Source organism: Chrysemys picta, chromosome 20, assembly GCF_011386835.1.
Source record: "Chrysemys picta bellii isolate R12L10 chromosome 20, ASM1138683v2, whole genome shotgun sequence".
Taxonomy (NCBI): domain Eukaryota; kingdom Metazoa; phylum Chordata; order Testudines; family Emydidae; genus Chrysemys; species Chrysemys picta.
This window is the reverse complement of record NC_088810.1, coordinates 21,891,087-21,910,856: the sequence shown is the minus strand read 5'-3', so window position 1 is coordinate 21,910,856 and position 19,770 is coordinate 21,891,087. Positions and strand designations below refer to the sequence as shown.

The following is a 19,770-nucleotide window of genomic DNA, read 5'->3' as shown; positions in this document are numbered from 1 at the left end:
CAACCAAGCGCTATGGGTTTTTTCTGTTGGTGGGAGCGGGCGATGGGCCTTTGCAGTAGGGTTTGGAGCTCTTCGGGCCTGTTCTCCTGAAGCAGCGAGCACCCGCACCTGCGGTGGATGGCGACAGATGCTGCTTTCACCCCCTTGGCCGGAGAGCAGTGGGGTGTTTGGATCGGGGTGCTGATCAGGGAGTGTCTCTTCCCCCTGTTATTTCCTGTGATGTGCGAACCAAAATGCTCCAGGATTCCTGCGCTGAGAAAAGAGACCTTGGTCTCTCTTGCTTTGTGCATCCCGCGCCAACCATGGGAAGCTCGGTCCTTATCTGCTTTCGCAGGGGGAGGGGAGAAGCAGCAATGCCCAGACCCCCCAGTGACGGTCACAGCCAGCGCCATGCCAGCTTCAGAGTAGGAGCCGCCCGACGCCGTTCCCGTTCACCGATGGGTGACGTGTGGGGGGACGGGCTCTCTGGAGCTTGCCTTCTGTATTTGGTGACTTGCCTCATTGCCATGCTGGTCTTGTGTGTAGAGTCTCCCCGTGGTGATTTCCCCTTTCAGGTCCCAGTCCCAATGGCCCCCGCTCCTGACCGTTCCCGCCCCCTCCTCCTGTATGTGACGCTAGCGCTGCCTAGCTCGCCTGCCCAACCAACCCTTTGCCAGTCCTCTCGCTCCCGGGGGGTGGGATGTCTCTCGCTCTCCTGTTTGGTGTGGGGGTTTGTGCCTCTGAGGTGACCCTCTGTCTTTTGAGAACATGGAGCACCCCCTGAAATCCTGACTGGGATCCTACCCCCACCCTGCTCCCCACCCTTGGGGTCCCCCAGGGACATGACCCAATGGCAGTTTTGAAATCCCCTCAGTTGGGTCCCAACATGGTCCCCCAGTGGCTACAAGGGAAGTTTACTCCTAGGCCTCACCTGGCAGCACCAGGTGGCGGTGCTGTGGGGCCCTTCTGGGTGCTGTGCTGTGGGTCACTGTGGGCGTCGGCGCATTGAACCCGCCCTGCCCAACGTCTCGGTGAGAGAGGCAGCTCCCAGGCCGCTCTCTGCTCCATCCTAGCTCGGCTGGTTTCAGCACCGGCCACCCCCTGCTCTCCCCTCCTCGTCTCCCAGCACCCTCCCGGGGACGAGACCGTAGCCCAGCACAGGGACTGATGGGCCGGAGAACCCATGAGGGGTCGTCTGCTGCAGCCCTGCTGAGGACACAGCCGCTGTGAGGAGAACGCCGAGCGAAGCAGGCAGCGGCTACAACACAGATGCCAAAGCCCTGAGGCCGCTACCCACAGGTGAGCAGGTCAGGGTCCCACCATCAACTAGCCACAGGAAGCCAGGGCAAGTGACAGCAGTGCCCACTGCAGGGGGACGCAGCCAGGTCATGAGAGGGAGCTGTGGAGTCGCTGAAAAGAGCTGGCACACCTGGACTGCAGGGCCCCGGGCAGGACCAGGAGGGGATAAAAGAGCCTCCGGCAACAGCAAGTTAAGGCTTGAAATGAGGCGAAGGTGTCTCATTATCAGAGGAGTGAGGTTCTGGAACAGCCTCCCAAGGGGAGTCGTGGGGGTAAGCCTGGCTTCAAGACTGAGTTTGAGACGTTTATGGAGGGGATGGGACGATGGGACTGCCCACAATGGTATGTAGCAGCAAATATCTCCAATGGCTGGAGATGGGACACTGGACAAGGAGGGCTCAGAGTTACTACAGAGAATTCTTTCCCAGGGATCTGGCTGGTGGGTCTCGCCCACATGCTCAGGGTCCAACTGATCGCCAGATTTGGTGTCTGTAAGGAATTTCCCCCCAAGTCATATTGGCAGAGACCCTGGGGGGTTTTCACCTTCCTCTGCAGCCTGGGGCATGGGTCATTTGCAGGTTTAATCTATTGTAAATGGCAGATTCTCTGTAACTTGAAGTTATTAACTCATGCTATGAGGGCTACAGTGACTCAGTCTGAGGTTAGGGGTCCATTACAGGAGTGGGTGGGTGAGGTTCTGTGGCCTGCAATGTGCAGGAGGTCAGACTAGATGACTATGATGGTCCCTTCTGACTTTAAAGCAGGGGCGCCAGAACAGGGGGGCAGGGAGTGATGCCCCCAGCCACTTTTAAAAGTGGGCGGGCGATGCCTGTCCACTTTTTACGGGCCGTAAGGGTGAGTGATGAGGGCAGGGGGAAGAGAAGCAAGCGGGGGGGCGGGGTATTGGAGAAAGGGGTGGGACCTCAGGGGAAAGGAGTGGTATGGGTGGGCGGGGCCATGGTTTGGGCACCTGTGGCCCCTCCCACACACACACTTTTAGGGCACTTCTGCCACTCCTGCCTTAAAATCTATGAGGATCGTAGGAGGATCAACAAAATGATGGCAGCACGAGCGGGGAAGCCAGTGCCCCACCAACCGCACTAACACGGGCAAGTGGGAGACTGGTTCAAAGGCCAGCGCACTTGAATGACTAGAAGACCGAACAGATTACAGCGGGCTGGGGACACGCCATGTCCCTGCACGGGGCTATGTACTAATAACTTCTGGCCCCAGCAAGTCCGCAAACGCTGCCACAAAGGACACAACAGCAACAAAAAATTGTTGCAAGGAAAGATGTAGCAACTGGCGCGGAACTTGGAGGGAGGAACACAGGTTGTGGGAGGGAAGAGTTTGGAGGAGGCACTCGGAAGTCAGTCCGTGTGCACGGGGCTGGAATCTGGGCTGCAGCTGCAGCATCTCTGTAAATAGTTTGCTTAATAAAGAGCCAGTTTAGTTTTACACAAAGTCCTCATGTGATTACCCAGCACGCGGTACATGAACCAGTAACGGCCCTTTGGAGATTAAAGTTCTAATTAGGGCTGGTCAAAACTTTTTCCATTAAAAACAGTTTTTTCTGGAAAAATGGGATTTTGACTAAACCAAATTTTTTCAGGAAAAGTGGCTGCTTTGTGCAGAAGACTTGGATTTGTCATTGAAAAACTGAATGCCCCCAAACTGAATTATTTGGATTTGGCAACGTTACCATGGTGCTTCATGGGAATTGTAGTTCGGTTGCCTCCTGTGTCCATTCTCTGAATGAGGCTTCCCGATCTGCCTACATCTACCACAATGCACCATGGCCAGGGACTCCCCTGATGAAGGGGGGATGTCACGGTGCATAAAGGGATTTGTAGTCTGACTAGAGAGCAGGGCCTATATAAGACAAAGGGAATTTAAGGCATCCAAACTATAACTCCCATCAGGCAAAGCGGCAGCATTTAAAAATTGCAATATTTGGGGGTTTGGCCAAAACTGTTTAGTTTCAAATTTCTAATGAAAATCAGTTTTGCACAGGGGAAAAAATGATTTTTTTTTATCATCTGACCTTCCAAATGCTATTGCCTGTGTCCGGTGTGCAGTTAACCAGTCATTATTGTGTGTTTGTGTTTGCATGAGAACTGCAAATTCATTGCAGCCTTCCTCAATCAACCCCCTTCATTTTCCCCTTTCTAGATTTTCCACTTTGTCAACTATAGATGATGAGAAAGCTCCTTTAGAAGCACTAGGGGGCGCTTTCCCCATTTCAGTCCCATCTAGGCCAGACTGCAAGAGGCTGGTCCTGTGGCCAAGTCATTGGCCTTGAACGTGGGAGATCTGAGTTTGTCACTGTGGGCACGTTACTTCATCTCAACTCCCACCTGAGCTAGGTGGGTGGTAGGTGAGACACTGGCAAAGTGTCATGTTTCCCCCCAGCTACGGGTGGCCCATGGAGCACAGCCACCGGCTTACAGACTTAGACCATGTCTTCACTGCCCAAAAAAGGATTGATTTGCCGTTTCCCCCACACACACACTATGGATTTAGCTACTGTGCTATAAAACGCTAATGGAGACAACGCTACGGAGTGAGGTGAGATCACACGTGGGCAGCAGTGTTGACCTCACCTAGCTACAGTGCGGGAAAGGTGACAGAAACTGGTCTCCACTTGAATTTTACTGTGAATTAGCTAACCCATGTTAGGTAGGGTGTGTGTGTCAGTGATGACCTACTCGTACACAGCTCTTATCTAGCACTTCTCATCAGTAGATCTCAAAGCACTTTACCAAGGAGGTCAGTATCCCAAGACCTTTAGCTCAAAACATGGAGGTCTTCCCTTGAAGATCTCAAGTTCAAACCTCGCGAATGCCAAGAGAGTTGCATGTAGAAAGAAGACAACGGGGTCCCCGTCTGACGGGGATAATTAATCTACGTGTGGGAGGCGCTCTCACGCTGGGCTGATAGGAGCCATGGCTGTACAATATTTCTGGTAGCTGGCAGAAACCTACTGCCAATCAATGTGGCTGCCAGCGTCTCTGTGGAAAGCAAACGCAGACAAAGCTACCTTCGGGCCATTTTGTTTTATCAGCGTGACGAGTCAGGCTGCCTTTCTGATTCACCTGGCCCGAAGAGAAAAGATGAAAATAGAGTCACTAAGGCGACGTTTACATTGAGTAGAAATGTGCAGATGTCGACGCTGAAATACCCCAGTGCTCGTTTCTGTCCCGTCGGCGTGAGACGGGTGATCACTTTACACAAGACAGGTGCAATAACGGGGCTCATTAGTGATGAGGTCCAATTCTGAACTGCTTGGTGGCTGACACTCTGATCTGCACGCTTGGTTAACTACTTGCGAGCCATTTTATTGCTTTATGCATATTCCCAGAGCACCCCCAGTGTTTGTCTAATGGGTGAGAATGGCAGGGTGTGTCCTATGTGCTGCACTTCCCCCTGTATTCGCAGCTTAGATTGCAGTTTCAGCTACAGGCAAAGATGAAGACATGGAGGTGAGACGCCCCTCTGTCCCCTTACTGCTCCTGACGCTGATCAGTTTCTTGGCAGGTAAGTGACTAATCACTGGCTTAAAATCTACCAGCACAGGGGAAAGACTCACAGGTGAGCAGGGAAGCAGGAGTTTTTCTTCAGTAGTAAATGCTGGAGATTCAAGGTTCATTAACCATATGGTTGCAGGGAGTAACTAGATTCTTTAGCAAATTATCCTCTGTGCATGCACTCAGAGCAGCTACTCTCTATATGTGCAATAGTGTAGAATCAACAGGGGGGAATTGAATGGTCAGTGAATGTTAGCTGATTATTATCATATCATCATTAAAATAATCTAGGGATCTAGAAAACAGGGCAAGTGGCATGAAACATTGGAGAGGGAAGTTGGAATCTTATCAATCAAAAAATCTTCTGACAATTGTCAAACAAAAGTAACCGAAGACCTTGGAAAACCTTGATTTCTGTGCACTGTTCGTTTTTTGACTGGCTGTGAGGATGAAAGAGGGTTGATCTGGGCTGCGTTTTTATGCCTGTAACCCATTTGGATTTTCCTGTGGATTTATTCAATTCGCTTATTTGTTTGCATTAATGTTCTCAAAAGATCTAGGTACTTTAGGGTTTGGATGCTGTCGTATATCTAGAGAGATTTACAATACAAGCTCTAGTAAGCAGGGACCCAAAAATAAGCCAGAAGGTTCATATCAGTGTTTTATTTATTCTTTATTCTGCTCCACTGCTGCCTTTTAAAAAAAATAACTTTCCGTAGAATGTCAGAAAATGGGGATGTTTGGAAAGTGCTAGAGAAACAAGAAGTTTAATGGATTTGGGAGTTACAAATGTATAGACTGCTAGAGAATGCCTGTCTGCCTCTGTCTAAGCACCTCTCGTGCTATTCGTACACCTAGATTTTGATGTCTTTTGTCTTAAAACTGCTCCTAGGACAATTAAACCAAGCCCTGGGGCATCCAGATGTGTGTGGAACCGATTGGAAGGGAAACCTACAGAATAAATCATAAGGGCTTTAAATGATACTCTCACATTTTCTGAATATATTTTTGGATTAATGTTACTTGCTGTGCTTGTAATTTGGTCATAGAATCGTTTGAGAAGGAAAGAAATTTTAACTGCTGTTTTCTTCATTTTTTCATTTGATAAAAGATATTTTACCCCTGAGATTGGCAAATGTCTAAGCTAACAGGGTCTGGTCTTTCTGCCCATGCCATGTTGCTAAATGGGACGGGGGTTCCTGCTCCATGGGAAGAGGAGGCTAAAGATGGAAAAGTTTATCTGGTCTGCTAGATTATGGAGTGATAGGACTCCCTAGTTAAGGTTACAGCTGAGTTTCCATTATAGACGCTGTCTTTTCTTTTTCATCCATCCATCCATCCAATTTCCATGAGGAAATTATAGCAAGAATAAAAAATGGTCAAAAAACTATATTCAGAAAACTGTGACCATATCATTTCACACCCCCTGAAATGCAGAAAAAGTCTCTCGGTCTCACACCGGGTGAGTTAGCTCTGGGATTGAGGTAGAATTTTTCTTCTACATTGAAAGCAAATTGGACAAGCGGATCTTAAATGAGGACACCCTAATAACAGAGCTGGGAGTTTAAAAAAACCCCCAACAATTTCTAACTCGTATTTGACACTGTGTAGTACGAAAGGAGAAAGAGAGAGAAATAGATCTTCATTTGCTGAACTCCCCTGGCTGAGATCTGGCGTCGGACACCCCGGGTTTAGCTGGCGCCAGTCTAATTTACATAATTATTTCAATCGCTATCTTATAAGATTGCTACTTGTGACCAGCACAAGTGAGCTTTGTCTAGCAGGTGATGTGACTGCTGGAGAACTGCTCTTTCATGAAAAGAAAGTAAAGTTTGGGTGACACGGGGGGATTTGTACTGACTCCAGCCGGCCCACTGCCCTGAATCCCTCCCAGATCACTGGGGTGTCTGCAAACTGGCAAACCTGCCCGTAGGCTGGGCAAACCGCCCTGTCCCATTTACACCAATGCCGTTTACCCCAGTTCCAAGCAGGGTTAATGCTACCAGTGCAAGTACTGGCTTTGTCTGCCTTTGCAATGATGCACCTATGCCAGGGGTGGGAGGAGGGGTGATCCCTGACCTACAAAAGCCGCTGGTGTAGACACAGTTTTACCAGTGTGTCTGGTTTGGTTCAGGAATGGTGGAATAAGCGATCCCGGCACTAGGAGCGCTTTGCCGGTATTGTGCACCAACCAGTATCGCGTGTAGACGTGGCCTCGGTCTCAAGCCCTGTTCCTTGCAGACGTAAAGCTCATTGTGTAACCCGAGGGCGAGGGAGGCCTGTCTATAGGGAAAGGATCATGTATCCAGCCAAATGCTTGGCTGGCTCACACGCTTCTTCCTCTTTAATATGCTGCCCATCACCACGGCCTCCAGCCAGGTTTTAGAGCTTCTGTAAGATCATTGGCTGTCCCGGTTAGCAGTGTGCCGGAGCACACTGTTACCCCACAGCCTCTCATTTTGTATCGAGGGGGACCCAGTTAGACACAGCTACAGCTGCCTGAACTGGATGCCTACAGCTCCAGTGTAGACGCACCGAAGGCCCTTTACTCCGCTCCGGCAGTGTCAAGAGACATTCAAATTAGTGTCAATTATATTTGTGCCAATTTGAAGGCCCCTTTCCCCAGCTGGGGCAGGGTCAAGTTGCTTCAGTGTACGCGTATGTCTCCACTGCACAGAGAGATGTGCAGGGCCTAAACCGAACGGCGCCCCAGGCGAGGAGCGTCTTCCGCGCCCCCCCTCCATGTGTTAAACTTCTGAATGCCTTGTTTTTCCGGCATTTGTAGCCCATTTCATGACTTTGCATAATTTGCATGCACAATTTATCCCCGTCGTATAGGATGATACATTTGCAAGCTATATAAATCGATATTTATTCATGCCGTATATAAGCCAATCCAAAATTCATTTCCTCTAAGCTTAGAGAAACAGCTTCATTTTAAGACTAACTGAAACGTCCCAACATGACAAATGAATCCACCTACAGAACCCGAAACATTTTACTTCAACCGTTCTATTTTCCCCTTTTGTCGCTAACAACAAAACCAGCCCCCCCGAGCCCAGCGCCCCCAAACCCGGTACTCCAGGGGGTCGTCTGGGTCGCCTGCCCGTAAATCCGGCCCCGAAGGTGCGTAGTGAACTCAGCTGAGCGAGCGCCGGTTAGAATAGCAGTGAACACACACGTGGCAATTCTGCTTTTCTCTGGGGTGCGAGTAGCACGGCGGCCCGGAGTGAAAAGCCGAGCGGCTCTGCCTGCGTGGCTATGGGAAGTCGAGGTACAAACACATCCAGCTATTTAGAGCTATATCTGTACAGGTGGATAGATATTCGGCAGTGAACGCCCTGCCCTCTAGGAGAATCCCGCCCTGGCCCTTTTCCACACAGCTAAACGACTGTTTCGGAGAGAGGGAAGCATGTTTGCAGATCCCAAGCAGTAAATCTAGGCATCTCACGTGAGGACACGTGTGTCGCATGTGCTTCTATTACATACTGTGTGGTTTGTTTGGTCGTGCATTTGGCTAGCCATTTCAGCTTGTGCTTTGCAAACCAAATCGGCCTCGGTCGTAGATCAAGATCAGTTTCCGGGGGGGGCGAGATTCAAATAGCCGAGCTGAGGCTGAGAAGAAATTACCAGTGGCCAGTAAGGGTGAGAAAAGCACAACCCAACCCCCACAAACCCCCCTCTCCTGACTCTGAGCGCGGAAATGTCTCTGCAATACAGGAAACAAGCAGTTTGTAATTTTGGCCACTGGAAGAGTTAATGCAGAATAAACTCTGTGATGTGGTCACTTGATCTGCCTTTCAATACGCAATCGCATCTGTCGCGTCTCCCTCAAAGGGCAGCATGGCAGACGAAGAACGCGGGCTCAGATGAGACTGAAATTCACGAAGACCTGACTTTTCATGCGGCCGGTTTCATCCTAGCGCTCTTTATAAAATACGGGCCAAATCCTGCAGTTCTTACTCAGGCAAAACTCCCCTTAAGAGTCAAGTTAATGGCAGCTGTGCCTGCGTAAGGGTGAGGTGATTTGGGCCTGTAGGTAGAAGTTGGTCCTTCCTGGGAGGAAGGAGAGGAGTGTGGAGAAGGCTCTAGACTCAAGACCTACAGGACTGGATTTTTCACAAGAGCTCTGCTCCCAACATACAGAGCTCTTCTGAAAATCTGCCCCCTTACCTCCTCACCCCAGTCTCCACATTCTTTGGGACAGGGACTATCTGTCACTACATACAGTGCCTAGCACGACAGAGCCCTGATCTCAACTGGGGCTGCTAGGTGCTGCTGAAATAGAAATAATAATAACGAATAATGCGACCGCTTCTGAGGTGGAGCGGGGCAGCTGTTCAACAGCGCACAGCAACACAGCAGTAGTTTAGGGGAGGAAGTCAGTGAAGAAGGAGCCTTCTTCCCATTGGAATTGCAGTAGTTAATTAGGGAGACGATGGAAGGACAACACAAAGAACAAATGTGTGTAGCAAGATAATATGCCCACAGCCTTTTACACTAGGGGTGAGATGAGGTGTATTTAACACCAGCAGAATTACCTTAGATATCAAATTATAAGACAGACCAAAATGACACTACAGACAAGTGAAAAACGTGGCTATTTTATTGGTTACCTACCATTCGTGGGATGGCTGCACTAGATAAAACCTGTGTTGGCGTATAAGAAATATAGGTTCTGTTGCAGAAAACAAACTATTCCTGATTCTCAAATACAATTTAAAAACCTGGGGAGAGCCTAAGTTATATTTAAGGACGAATGTGAAATTGTGTGGGTGGGTGTGAATGAAATGTTCTCACCACTCGCAGCCTGTCTGTGCCTTAGCTGTAAGAAATACCCGGTGAAGGGATCGACTATCCTGTTAACTCCTTCGTTCTTGTCCTCCACGGGCCCGTCCGCCCTGTGTTTTATTCCAAAGCGTTAGACAAGGAAGTGACAGTTTGAGCTGTTCATATTCAGCAGCGTCCTGATAAAATATCACAATCCTTTTTGGTGGAGGATTGCTTGGTTTTGGTTGTTTTTGCATTTTTTTAGGCATCGTAATTAGCCAAGCACCGACACCGCCCCGCCCGGTGAATGGGATTCTGGGAGGATCGGTCGTGCTGTCTGTGGATCTATCGCCAGAGAAAAATGTGAACAAAATCGAATGGAGCATTCGTGCTGGGCCAGGTGTGACGATTCAGCTGGCTGAGTTCAGTGGGGGGAAGTTTGAGCGACCCAATCCCAACGACAGATTTCAGCAGAGGCTAGAAAGGTACGACGAGACCTCGCTGAGGATCAGGGCTCTGGAGCTGGGCGATCGCGGAGTTTATGAGGCCCGGATTAAGATAGCACCAGCAACTGTGGAGGAACAGACCTTTCTCCTGACCGTCTATGGTAAGTGACGACAAATCGATTTCTTAGCTGGAACCCAGTTTCCAGAAATACAAGGGTGTGGCTGAAGCTCTTATTTTTGGGCACGTAGGTGAAATTCACCCCATGCAGAGGGACCAGCGCAAGGTCTCTGCACCATTTACTCCTTCCAAATCGGGCTTAAGGGGAACCACAGGATCTGTCCATGTGCAGCAGCCTCACTAAAATATCCCCTCCATACCCCTCACAACCAGTCCTGTCTCCTCGGTGCCACGGGTTCAAGGTCACGTCAGGATGGCCGTTCAGCTGGGCCGTTCTCACATTTCCGTCCAGCATGGATGAATTCTCGTGAGATAAGACGTTCAGAGAGATTTCTGCCATCTTAGGCCAAAATCTCATGGGACTGACTGTTCCTGATGGATTTTGATTGTGTCTGAATCAGCATTGGGAAATCGGCCCCTTTTCCTTACAGGGTCAAACCTAGAACCAAAATCTCAAGGATGAATCCAGCAATTCACACTGAGTCTCTGAAACCCAAAGGGGTTCAGACGCCAGGATCAGGTTTCAGCCCATCTCCATTGAACTTCTCCGTAATCTTCCTGCATGTTTCTAATGCAAATAAGCTTATCAGTTTCCATAAAACCCACATTTAGAAAAACAGAACAGCTGCCACCTGTGAAACGAGACAAATTATGGCAATAAAACCTTAGTGCAGTGAGGAAAAGGGGAAAAGAAAAGTCTATTTACCTAGGGATCATCTCTCTATTTATCCATCATTAACTCAGCCAGACGTGAGGGGTCTGTTGTGGGAGAGGGTGGGTGAGGTTCTGTGGCCTGTGATGGGCAGGAGGACGCACTAGATGATCATGATAAACTCCAAGGTCAGAAGGAACCATGTGCAGGGGCTTGACTATCCATCGCTTTGTCCCTGTATCTATCGTTACTCTATGATCCTCCCTATTCAGCCACCCATCCTGAGCTTACGCCCAGGTCATCTGAGCCGCTGCCCTTGGTGTGGGGCAGTATTCTGGGAGCAGAGCCCTGCCTGGTCTTGGCAGCTGGGAGAGCGGCTGGGGGGAGATATGGGTTATGAATCTGACCCCGATTGCCTGCGTTAGCCTCAGTCACCCTTCCCCTGCGTCCTGGCCAAATGCCCAGCACTCACGGGGCCCCGAGCTGGGCTGGCCACACCCCACAAGGACAATTAGGCCCGTTAGTCCGGGACACACGTATGTGGCTTCTGGGATGCGTCAGCTCCCCTCCCTTCTCCCCTGACCCCTCGGCCAAGTGATCCCGCGGGGACTCCATCGCTTTGGGGCTGGTCAGACTCTGCCTTCCCCAGGCCCATGGGAGCTCGCTGGGCTCCTGCCCGTGGAGCAACGGGGAGCTAGTGCTGTTGTCGATTCCATTCCCCCCAGTGGAGGGTATGTTAACCAAGCTGGCACAGAGCGGGTGCCAGGGCCGCAGAGAGAGAAATTCTCCCGGGGGGAAGGTTGCAGCAATGTGGCGGGGGTCTCGGTGGGGCCGCTGGTGGGGCTTACAGCGGCCTCCGCTGGGGGGGAGTCGCTGGGGGCAGAGGATGATGGAAGTTCTGCCTGCCCTCCTGCTCGGGGAGTATCCGGCTCTGATAAGCATAGTCTGCCCGGCTGGGGTGACTCGAGCGCTGCAGGTTCATCCTGCTATTGCTTGGACACGGCGGGTGACTTGCCAGCTGGCACTCGGGCAGCTCCGTCACCTGCAGGGCCTGCCTTCCCGTAGGCAGGGAAAAGCAGCTACAGAACGGAGACTGACTGGCTGGGCGGCAGAACTGCTGCGCTGGGGTTAGGGTGGGTCACAAAGTGAATATGGGTCAGCCGTGTGATGCGGTTGTGAAAAGGGCTGATATCCCTCGGGGGTGTCTGAACAGGAGCGGCGTAGGTCAGACCCGGGAGGTCACTGTCCCTCCACACTGTAGGAAAGATGCGGATCAATTGGAGAGAGTCCAGAGGAGAGCAACTAAAATGACACAAGGTTCAGGAAACCCGACCTGTGAAGAAAGGTTATGAACACTGGGCATGTCTAGTCTTGGGAAAGGAAGACCGGGGTGTGGGGGAGCCCGACAGTCTTCAAACACGTGAAGGGCTGCGATAAAGAGGCCGGGATCGGTTGTTCTCCGTGTCCACTGGAGGTAGGAGACGAATAAGGGGCTCCATCTGGCCTGGTCTAGGCTGACTTGGCCCTGCCTCAGCGCCGGGGGCGGGACTAGACGACCTCCTGAGGGCCCTTCCAGCCCGGCATTGCTGGGATTCTGGGATAAAGGGTTTTTTTTGTGATTTCAACACAGAGCCGGTGCCAGCGCTGGAGATAAAGAATCACTCGCTCTCCAGCACGGCAGCTGGGTGCAATGTCACTTTGCAGTGTCAGGTGTCTGGCAGGGAAGAGGTTAACGTCTCCTGGAGTAGAGGGAACCCACCCCGAGACCTGGGCGATCCCGAGCGGTACCAGCTCAGCCCGGACGGCAGGACCCTCCGTCTGTCTCTGCAGCCCAACCTCCCGGACTCTACCTTCACCTGCACGGCCAGCAACCCCGTGGACCAGAAAAGCATCTCTCTTGACCTGCAGAGCATCTGCCAAAACAGAGGTGAGGGATTTACTGCCCCTCCCAACCTTGCCTTTTATTACTTAATATAGGGTCGCCCCCTGTCGAGCCGCCGCAGAATTCGGGGTCTGGCAGGACAGCCGAGCCGCTTAGTGCAGGAGGAATCAATGAGGTGGAGCCCGGGTATTTTCCAGTGTCATTTCTTTGTTTAAAGACTGCACACGAATCCTGTTTCCTCCAACAGAGACGGTCACCACAATGCTCGCAGCCAATCCTCTTGCAGAAACCTCAGCTAAGGCCCGGTGCCCTGGCACTTAGCGGGTGTCTACACTGCAGCTAGAAACCCCCAGCTGGCACGTGCCAGCTGACTCAGATGCCTGGGGCGCGGGCCAGGGGGCTGTTTTATTGCCATAGAGACATTCTGTCTCGGGCTGTGGGACTCTCCCACCTCGCAGGGTCCTAGAGCCGAAGCCTGGATGTCTATGCTGCAGTTAAACAGTCCCATAGCCCGAGCCCTGCGAGCTGAGTCTGCTGGCTTGGGCCAGCCGCGGGTTTTGAATTGTGGTGTAGACGTACGCTAAGAAGTCTGAGTTTTAGATCACGGGTCGGGAAGTCAGCCTGTGTGATCCGATTGGTCCGTTCTGGCCTTAAAACGTACGGCTCTAGGGTGTATTCAGATTGCCAGCGCTTTAGGGCAAGGACCTTGGTGTCTTATTTACAAAGCACCTGGCCATATGGTCTGGATCCAAAGTCCACGGGAGCCAGTAGAAAGGGTACCACAGGCGTGGGATCAAGTGCTAGACAACGAGCCGTCGATCTTTCTTCCCACGCACAGCCAGCCCGGCTCCGGTGCGGTGTTCTGGGGATGCTGCCTTGTCCTGTGTTTTCCCGGTCGGCGTCGAGCTGGGCAACGCGTCATGTATCTCTGATCTGTCGTCACAGACACAACTACAGACACAGCCATGTGGATGGGGCCTCTTTGCGTTGGTCTGATCATCATCACAGCAGCCTGTGTCGGGATGTGGCTATGGAAGAAAAGGAGGAAAAAGCCAGTCGGCCAAGGTAGGTAACTTCCTTCTTACAGAAACGCTAATGACCCCACTCAGCTGATGGGTCACAAATAAAGAATGGCTGATTATTAACTAATTCATGAGTAATTCCGCCAGCCACTTTCCCCTCCCACACTTTCCTGTATTTTATGGTTACACTGTTTGTTCTCTTCTCTTTAACGTTATACAGTAAAGGTCCAATCTGGCACATGGAACATACATGGAAAGTGTGGGTTGCCTCCTTCTCTAATGGATGGTTGATAAAAACCTTCTACTGTTACCAGCTACTGGAGTGACTCCTTTAGCTCAAGTGGGAGACTATTGTGTTTTGGAGGTGAAAGCCGTAGGTTCAAAACCGCCGGACAATCCATGATAGGGGGTCAACCTACGAATGTTTATTGCTCGGTGTAATGCTGACTGGTGAGAGGAGTCGTACCACAGCCAATGGGGCTACTAAAGGGTTACAGCTGGTAGTCACGGCTGGCTTTGTGTTCACATTTCCGTTCAAGATTTGTTTAAACTAATAACACTTTGTAGCATGCGGTTCCCGGAGCGTTTTGCATGTGTAACCCACAGGGGGGAGTGTGGTACCGGGCCCTCTCTTTTGTGGCTCCTCTTGGAGAACTTTAGCTCAAGCTAATACTAGAAGCGGGGACTGGACGACAGGGGCTGGATCCCGCAACAGTTCTCCCGTTTTGTTCATTCCCTCAAGCGTCTGGCACAGGCCGCTGTCAGAGACAGAAGGCTGGGTAGCTGGGCCATTGGTCTGACTCAGGACAGCCGCTCTGATGAACCTGTAGCCGCTCTGGCGTTTAGCTCTGGAGGTCCCCGGTTCGATCCCCAGCTGCCACGCAACCGTCCGTTGTATACATTGCTGCATCAGTGCCTGTGAGACGGGCCACGATCAGTATCCTCCTTCGCAGAGGGGAAAACTCCCCCATGCAGCTGGCCTGGGTCCGGCACGCCCAAGACTGGGCAGGATCCCGGGGGGAGGGGACAGACACAAAGAGGCAAGCGCTGATCTCAGCTACGCTGGGGCAGATCTGCAGTAATTGCACTGAAAGGGTCAATTCATCAGCGTCGCTGGACTGACTTCAGAGTCAGGCCCGTGTAAGTGAGAGCAGACTCTGGGATAGCGCACTCGACTGAGATTCAGGAGACCTGTGGTTCTGTTCCCGGACCTGCTGGGTGACCTCGTGCAAGTCACTGCCCTCCTCTGTGCCTCAGTTTCCCCATCTGTAAAAGAGGATAATTTATTATCTGGCCCTCAGTGGGGATTATTAGGGCTGGGACGTGGTCACCGCATCCCCAGACCCGGCAGGGTCCCCCACAGCCCCTCAATGTAGGATAATGATCTGTCTCATGTTCTCCCCTAAGCTGCTGTCCCCACGGTCCCGGAGGAGGAGGAATGTCTTTCAGAGCCCCACTATGCTGAGGTCAAGAGGAGGAGCCCTCCGGAGGGGGACGACCAGGTGAGTTCCCGTAGGGCGAGTTATCCCGCAGCCTTCAGTTCTCCCTTAGCGCCCCGGCACCTCTAGTGGAAGGCAAAGCCAGGGCCGGGCTTAATGACCGAACACCTTGTGGACTTGCATCACACTGGCCCCAGAGCACACCGCAGCAGCACGTGTTCTCCTGGTCGCGGGGTGACCCGGCCAGCCCACCTGGGCTATCTGCAGCACCCCTGACTCTGAGCACCTCCGCGCTGGCCTTCAGGCCTTTGTACTTTGCTTGCCATTTTGGTTTCAAATAAGCTGGAACCTTGGTAACCACAGGAAATTGCACGGATGGGGCTGTGACCCTGCACGATATTAATCAGCATTGTTTGCTGGAGAGTGACTGGTTCGGAAGCAGCATCCCGAGCTGCTGCGAGATAATATTGCAGTTGCCAGCTGTTGTTTCCCTACAGAGATAGCAGCTTCTGGTAAATGTGCTCCCGTGACACACACCAGGAAGGGTGTCAGTCTCGCTCCTGTCTCCAGTCTGTTATTTATGTATCCTTGGATTTGAGTAACTCCCTTCTGCCTCCCAAACTCTCCCTGATGTTTCGGAGATCGGGGTTTCTTCTTCACTTCCTGTCCTAAACTACTGAGCAGTTTTGCTGTGTGGTGGTTAAACAGCTGCCACACCCCACCCCAGAGCTGGCTGCATTTCAGAGCTGAGCCAGCGATCTCTGTACTGTGTTGCTGTGTGATGCGAAACAGCTGCTACCCCTCCACCCCAGAGGTGGCTGCATTTCAGTGGTGGGCAAAATTGGAATTTCTACATAATCTAGAATTTTTACGTAGGGAAAACTCCCACTGACAGCAATAGGAGTTGCAGTGAGTGAGGACCGAGCAACCTCTGAGTAAAGATCTAGCCCAGTATGACTGAGGGTATTTCCCGTTGCCCATGATTCCCCTTAGACACAAGATCATTGTTCCTCGAAGACAAAAATGGTCTTATTTATTGTGTGTCTGGCAAGGGGATAAACGACTGTGACTCATTGTGGAATTCCCTCTTCATTGATCTATGCAGCTACCGAACTCAGGGACACACGCCCAGCTCCTAAGGGCCTTCAATGAATGAAGAGCCATTTCCAGTTCGGGCTAACTAACCAACAAAGACAGGACAACGAATTTGGGCTTTTCTTCTTGTTCTCTTAGGACCCTGGCTTCCCGAGCGAGAGGACGCCGATCACCACCATCTATGATCAGATCCGAGTGGTCCCAGCTGGCCCCTCTGAGCAGGTTACCTAGGCCAGGTGAGAGCTGTGGTTAGGATAATCTCAGGCTGCGTCTACACCACAGAAGTGAACCATTCCTAATGGAGCTAGTTGAGTGGAACTGGTTTCTGAGCAAAGAGCTCCAGAAATGTGTTCAGACTGCTGTCCTGACCAGCGGTGGGTTTGTCCACGCTAGCGCTGGTCCAGTATCTAGTATATAGCGCTGGGTATCTATCCCACAGTGCATTCTGGGAGACTAAAGGTATCTCCATGCATTGTGGGACGGCTGGGGTTGACCTGGTGCAGTCTGTAACGGCACTTAGACCTGCGAGCAGCCAGGCTAAATGAAAGGGGATTTGGCCTCTGTCTGGACCCTCGGGAGAGCTTTTGGGTGCGGGGGGACGGTGTGCTACACATTGGGCTGGCTGAAAAATTTCCATACAACCTGGTTTGTGACAGAAATGAATTTGAGGGAGGTTGAAAGTAGGTTTTCTGTGGACATTTTCAATTTTTTGTCAAAAAAATGGAACACCCGAAAACAAAAATATATCAGCCGCAAAACTGAAAAAAAGTTGATTGGGAAATGCTACCGCATTGCCTCATGGGGTTTATAGTTTGGCTGCCTCATGCCCCCATTCTGCTGTATAGGCTGGGCTCCCCAGCCAGACTACGTTTCCCATGATGCACCGTGGCCATGGGACATGTATAGCCGGCGATCAGCAAGTGAGGCGACCGTGGTGCATTGTGGGAGATGTTGTCCAACCAGAGGGCTGATCCGTACAGAAGAAGGAGGGCACGAGACCCCCACACTACAACTCCCATGAGGCACGGTGGTGGCATTTCCAAATCCAAGTGCCCTGTGGGGAATATACAGTTCTCAGCATAACGGGTCTGTTTCTCATTGACACTTTGCACCACCATGGCTGCTTAAAGAGTCCTTAAAGTGGGAATCAATTGTAGTTAAACCCACTTTAAGACTTGGGAACATTGCCAGCGCCTTAGTGTAGAAATTAGGACTTCTCCACATGGGGAAATTAACGGGAATAGCTACTGCAGAATAGTTCCCCATGTGGACGTTCCAATTCCAGAGTGCTTTTGGAAGTGGATTAAGTTCATTTGGGATAAGGCTCTCTCATGTCCAGGGCTGCCGAGAGCGGGTTCGGGCCCTGGTGAAAAAAATTTTTCGGGCCCCCCAGCAAGGGCGGACCGGCTAAACAGGGCCGACGAGGGTGGGGGAAGCTGGGCCCCGGGCCCCCTTCCGGACCACTGGGCCCCGGTAATTTGTACCGGCTTTCCCCCCGCCCCTCGTCGGTCCTGCTCATGTCCATACAGGGAGATACATAGGAATATTTTTTCACTTGACCAGAGCTCGGAGAACCGGGAATAGCTCTTCAATTTCACGCCCTGCCTTAATCTGGAATGACTTCCCCTTGTGTAGACAAACCCTTAGGTCATGTGGCAGGGACGCTGAGGAGAAACAGGGAAATAGCACCGCCCAAAATGTAGGTGCTTCCCTGAATTCTCTGACTCTCTTGCACTGGAAACACTGTGAGAACAGAGCGTGTTGTATTGCCCCAAACATCCCTTTTTTACTTCCCTCTCCATAAATCACATGGGGTGCTAAATTCATCCACCAGGCTGGTGGCCTGGGAACAGCTCAGCAGGGTTTGCCTTGCGAGTGGGAGTGGAACTTTTGGCCACGTTACCAGTCAGTACCAAATGGATGACACACACAGACACACACACACACACTTTCAAAGAACCACAAATCTGCTCCGTGGCAGGAGGCGAGAGCTAGTGGGGTAGAGTTTTGTCTTGGAATTAGAGCAGACGGCTGGGAATCAGGACTCCTGGGTTCTGTCCCCACCTCTGGGAAAGGAATGTGGTCTGCTGGGGGGAGGACTGGGAGTCAGGGCTCTTGGGTTATATGCCCAGTTAAGGGAGAGGAGTGTTATCTAATGGTTAGAGCAGGAGGAGCATGGAAACCAGGACTCCCTATTTCCCCTGACTCACTCCTCATCTGTGCTTCCTGTTAATGAGATTTCTTTACCTCCAGGGGAGGGGTTTTGTGTAAAAGCAAGAGAGGGGTTTGGTGTAGAACTCAGCTGAAGTGCTTTGAGATTCCCGAGCAAAAGACACTCACACTCCCCCACACAACTAGGGTGACCAGATGTCCCGATTTTATAGGGACAGTCCCGATTTTTGGGTCTTTTTCTTATATAGGCTCCTATTACCCCCCACCCCCTGTCACGATTTTTCACATTTGCTGTCTGGTCACCCTAACACACACACACACACGCACACCGCATACACACAGAGCGACCTTGCAAAATACGATTGTTTCTGTCTGCTTTGTTTCAAAATAGGAGCGCCAAGAAAAGTCCTGCAACATCCTTGGAGGAGGTGGAAAGTGTGTGTTCTTGTGGGTCGGGTTCGTATGTTACCTCTCGAGGGGGCAGCTGTGGCAGATGTAAGACCTTGGAGTTTGCAAGACTCTGCTGAAAATGTGCCAGACACGCAGGGCGTCTTGGGACAAGGGGAATGGATTTCCTGGGGGACTCCCAAGGGAGAGGTTCATGCAAATTCCCCCAACTCTGGTTCTGCAAACCCCCCTAGCCTTTCGAAGCGACGCCCTGTGGAACACCTCATTGTCTGCTGCTAACATGTGATGTGAGGCCAAGAAAGAAAGAGGTGATCTGCCCAATCTCTGCTCTGGTTCCGGATCTAAGACAGACGAACTTGTAACCATGGGGGAAAAACCCAGTTCAAGGACTGAACCTACCAGAGCCCGAGGTTGGGGCTGACGCTTTTGAGCGTGTGTCTAGGTTATTCTATGGTCTTCGTCTGTTTGCTCTGTCATGCTTTTCCCTTAAGAATAAAGGCGCTTGCCCAGCAAGAGCGGTGTGGTGACTTGGATCTGCAGGGGACACACTGGTCATGGTCCTTGGAGGCCAAGCAGAGCGCGGCTGTGATCCAGGGGGCTCTGCAGCCTTAAAACCCCCCAGGCAGAGGGGAGCGAGATGTGGGTCTCCGCCCAGGAGAGGCGACAACCGGGAGTCGGAAACCTTGAAGTGGGGGCCCTCGAGGGAACCCGGAAACTGGGAAAGAGAGGGCTGGGGCTGGCTGTGCCTGGTTCTGCTGCAGTGACCTTGCAAGGGCTGGACACAGGCTGGCGGTAGCAGCTGGCTGGAATTTGCTCTGGGCTTGGCTTGGCCTTCGACTGATGGATGTTTATTTTTGTCCCTTTGCTTCTGTCGCCCTTGGGGGTGCTGGGGGGTGTTGGC

The 19,770-nt window shown here is 51.6% G+C and overlaps 1 protein-coding gene across 1 annotated transcript; it reads left to right on the top strand.

Moving 5' to 3' along the window:
• The first annotated feature begins 4,488 nt into the window (after positions 1-4,488).
• Positions 4,489-19,382, top strand: LOC135972163 (T-lymphocyte surface antigen Ly-9-like). Its single transcript, XM_065574475.1, has 7 exons — positions 4,489-4,815; positions 9,841-10,182; positions 12,482-12,778; positions 13,679-13,798; positions 15,163-15,257; positions 16,428-16,525; positions 18,853-19,382. Exons 1-6 carry the CDS (start codon positions 4,755-4,757, stop codon positions 16,518-16,520), a joined length of 1,008 nt encoding a protein of 335 aa, XP_065430547.1. The 5' UTR covers positions 4,489-4,754; the 3' UTR covers positions 16,521-16,525; positions 18,853-19,382.
• The last annotated feature ends 388 nt before the right edge of the window (positions 19,383-19,770 follow it).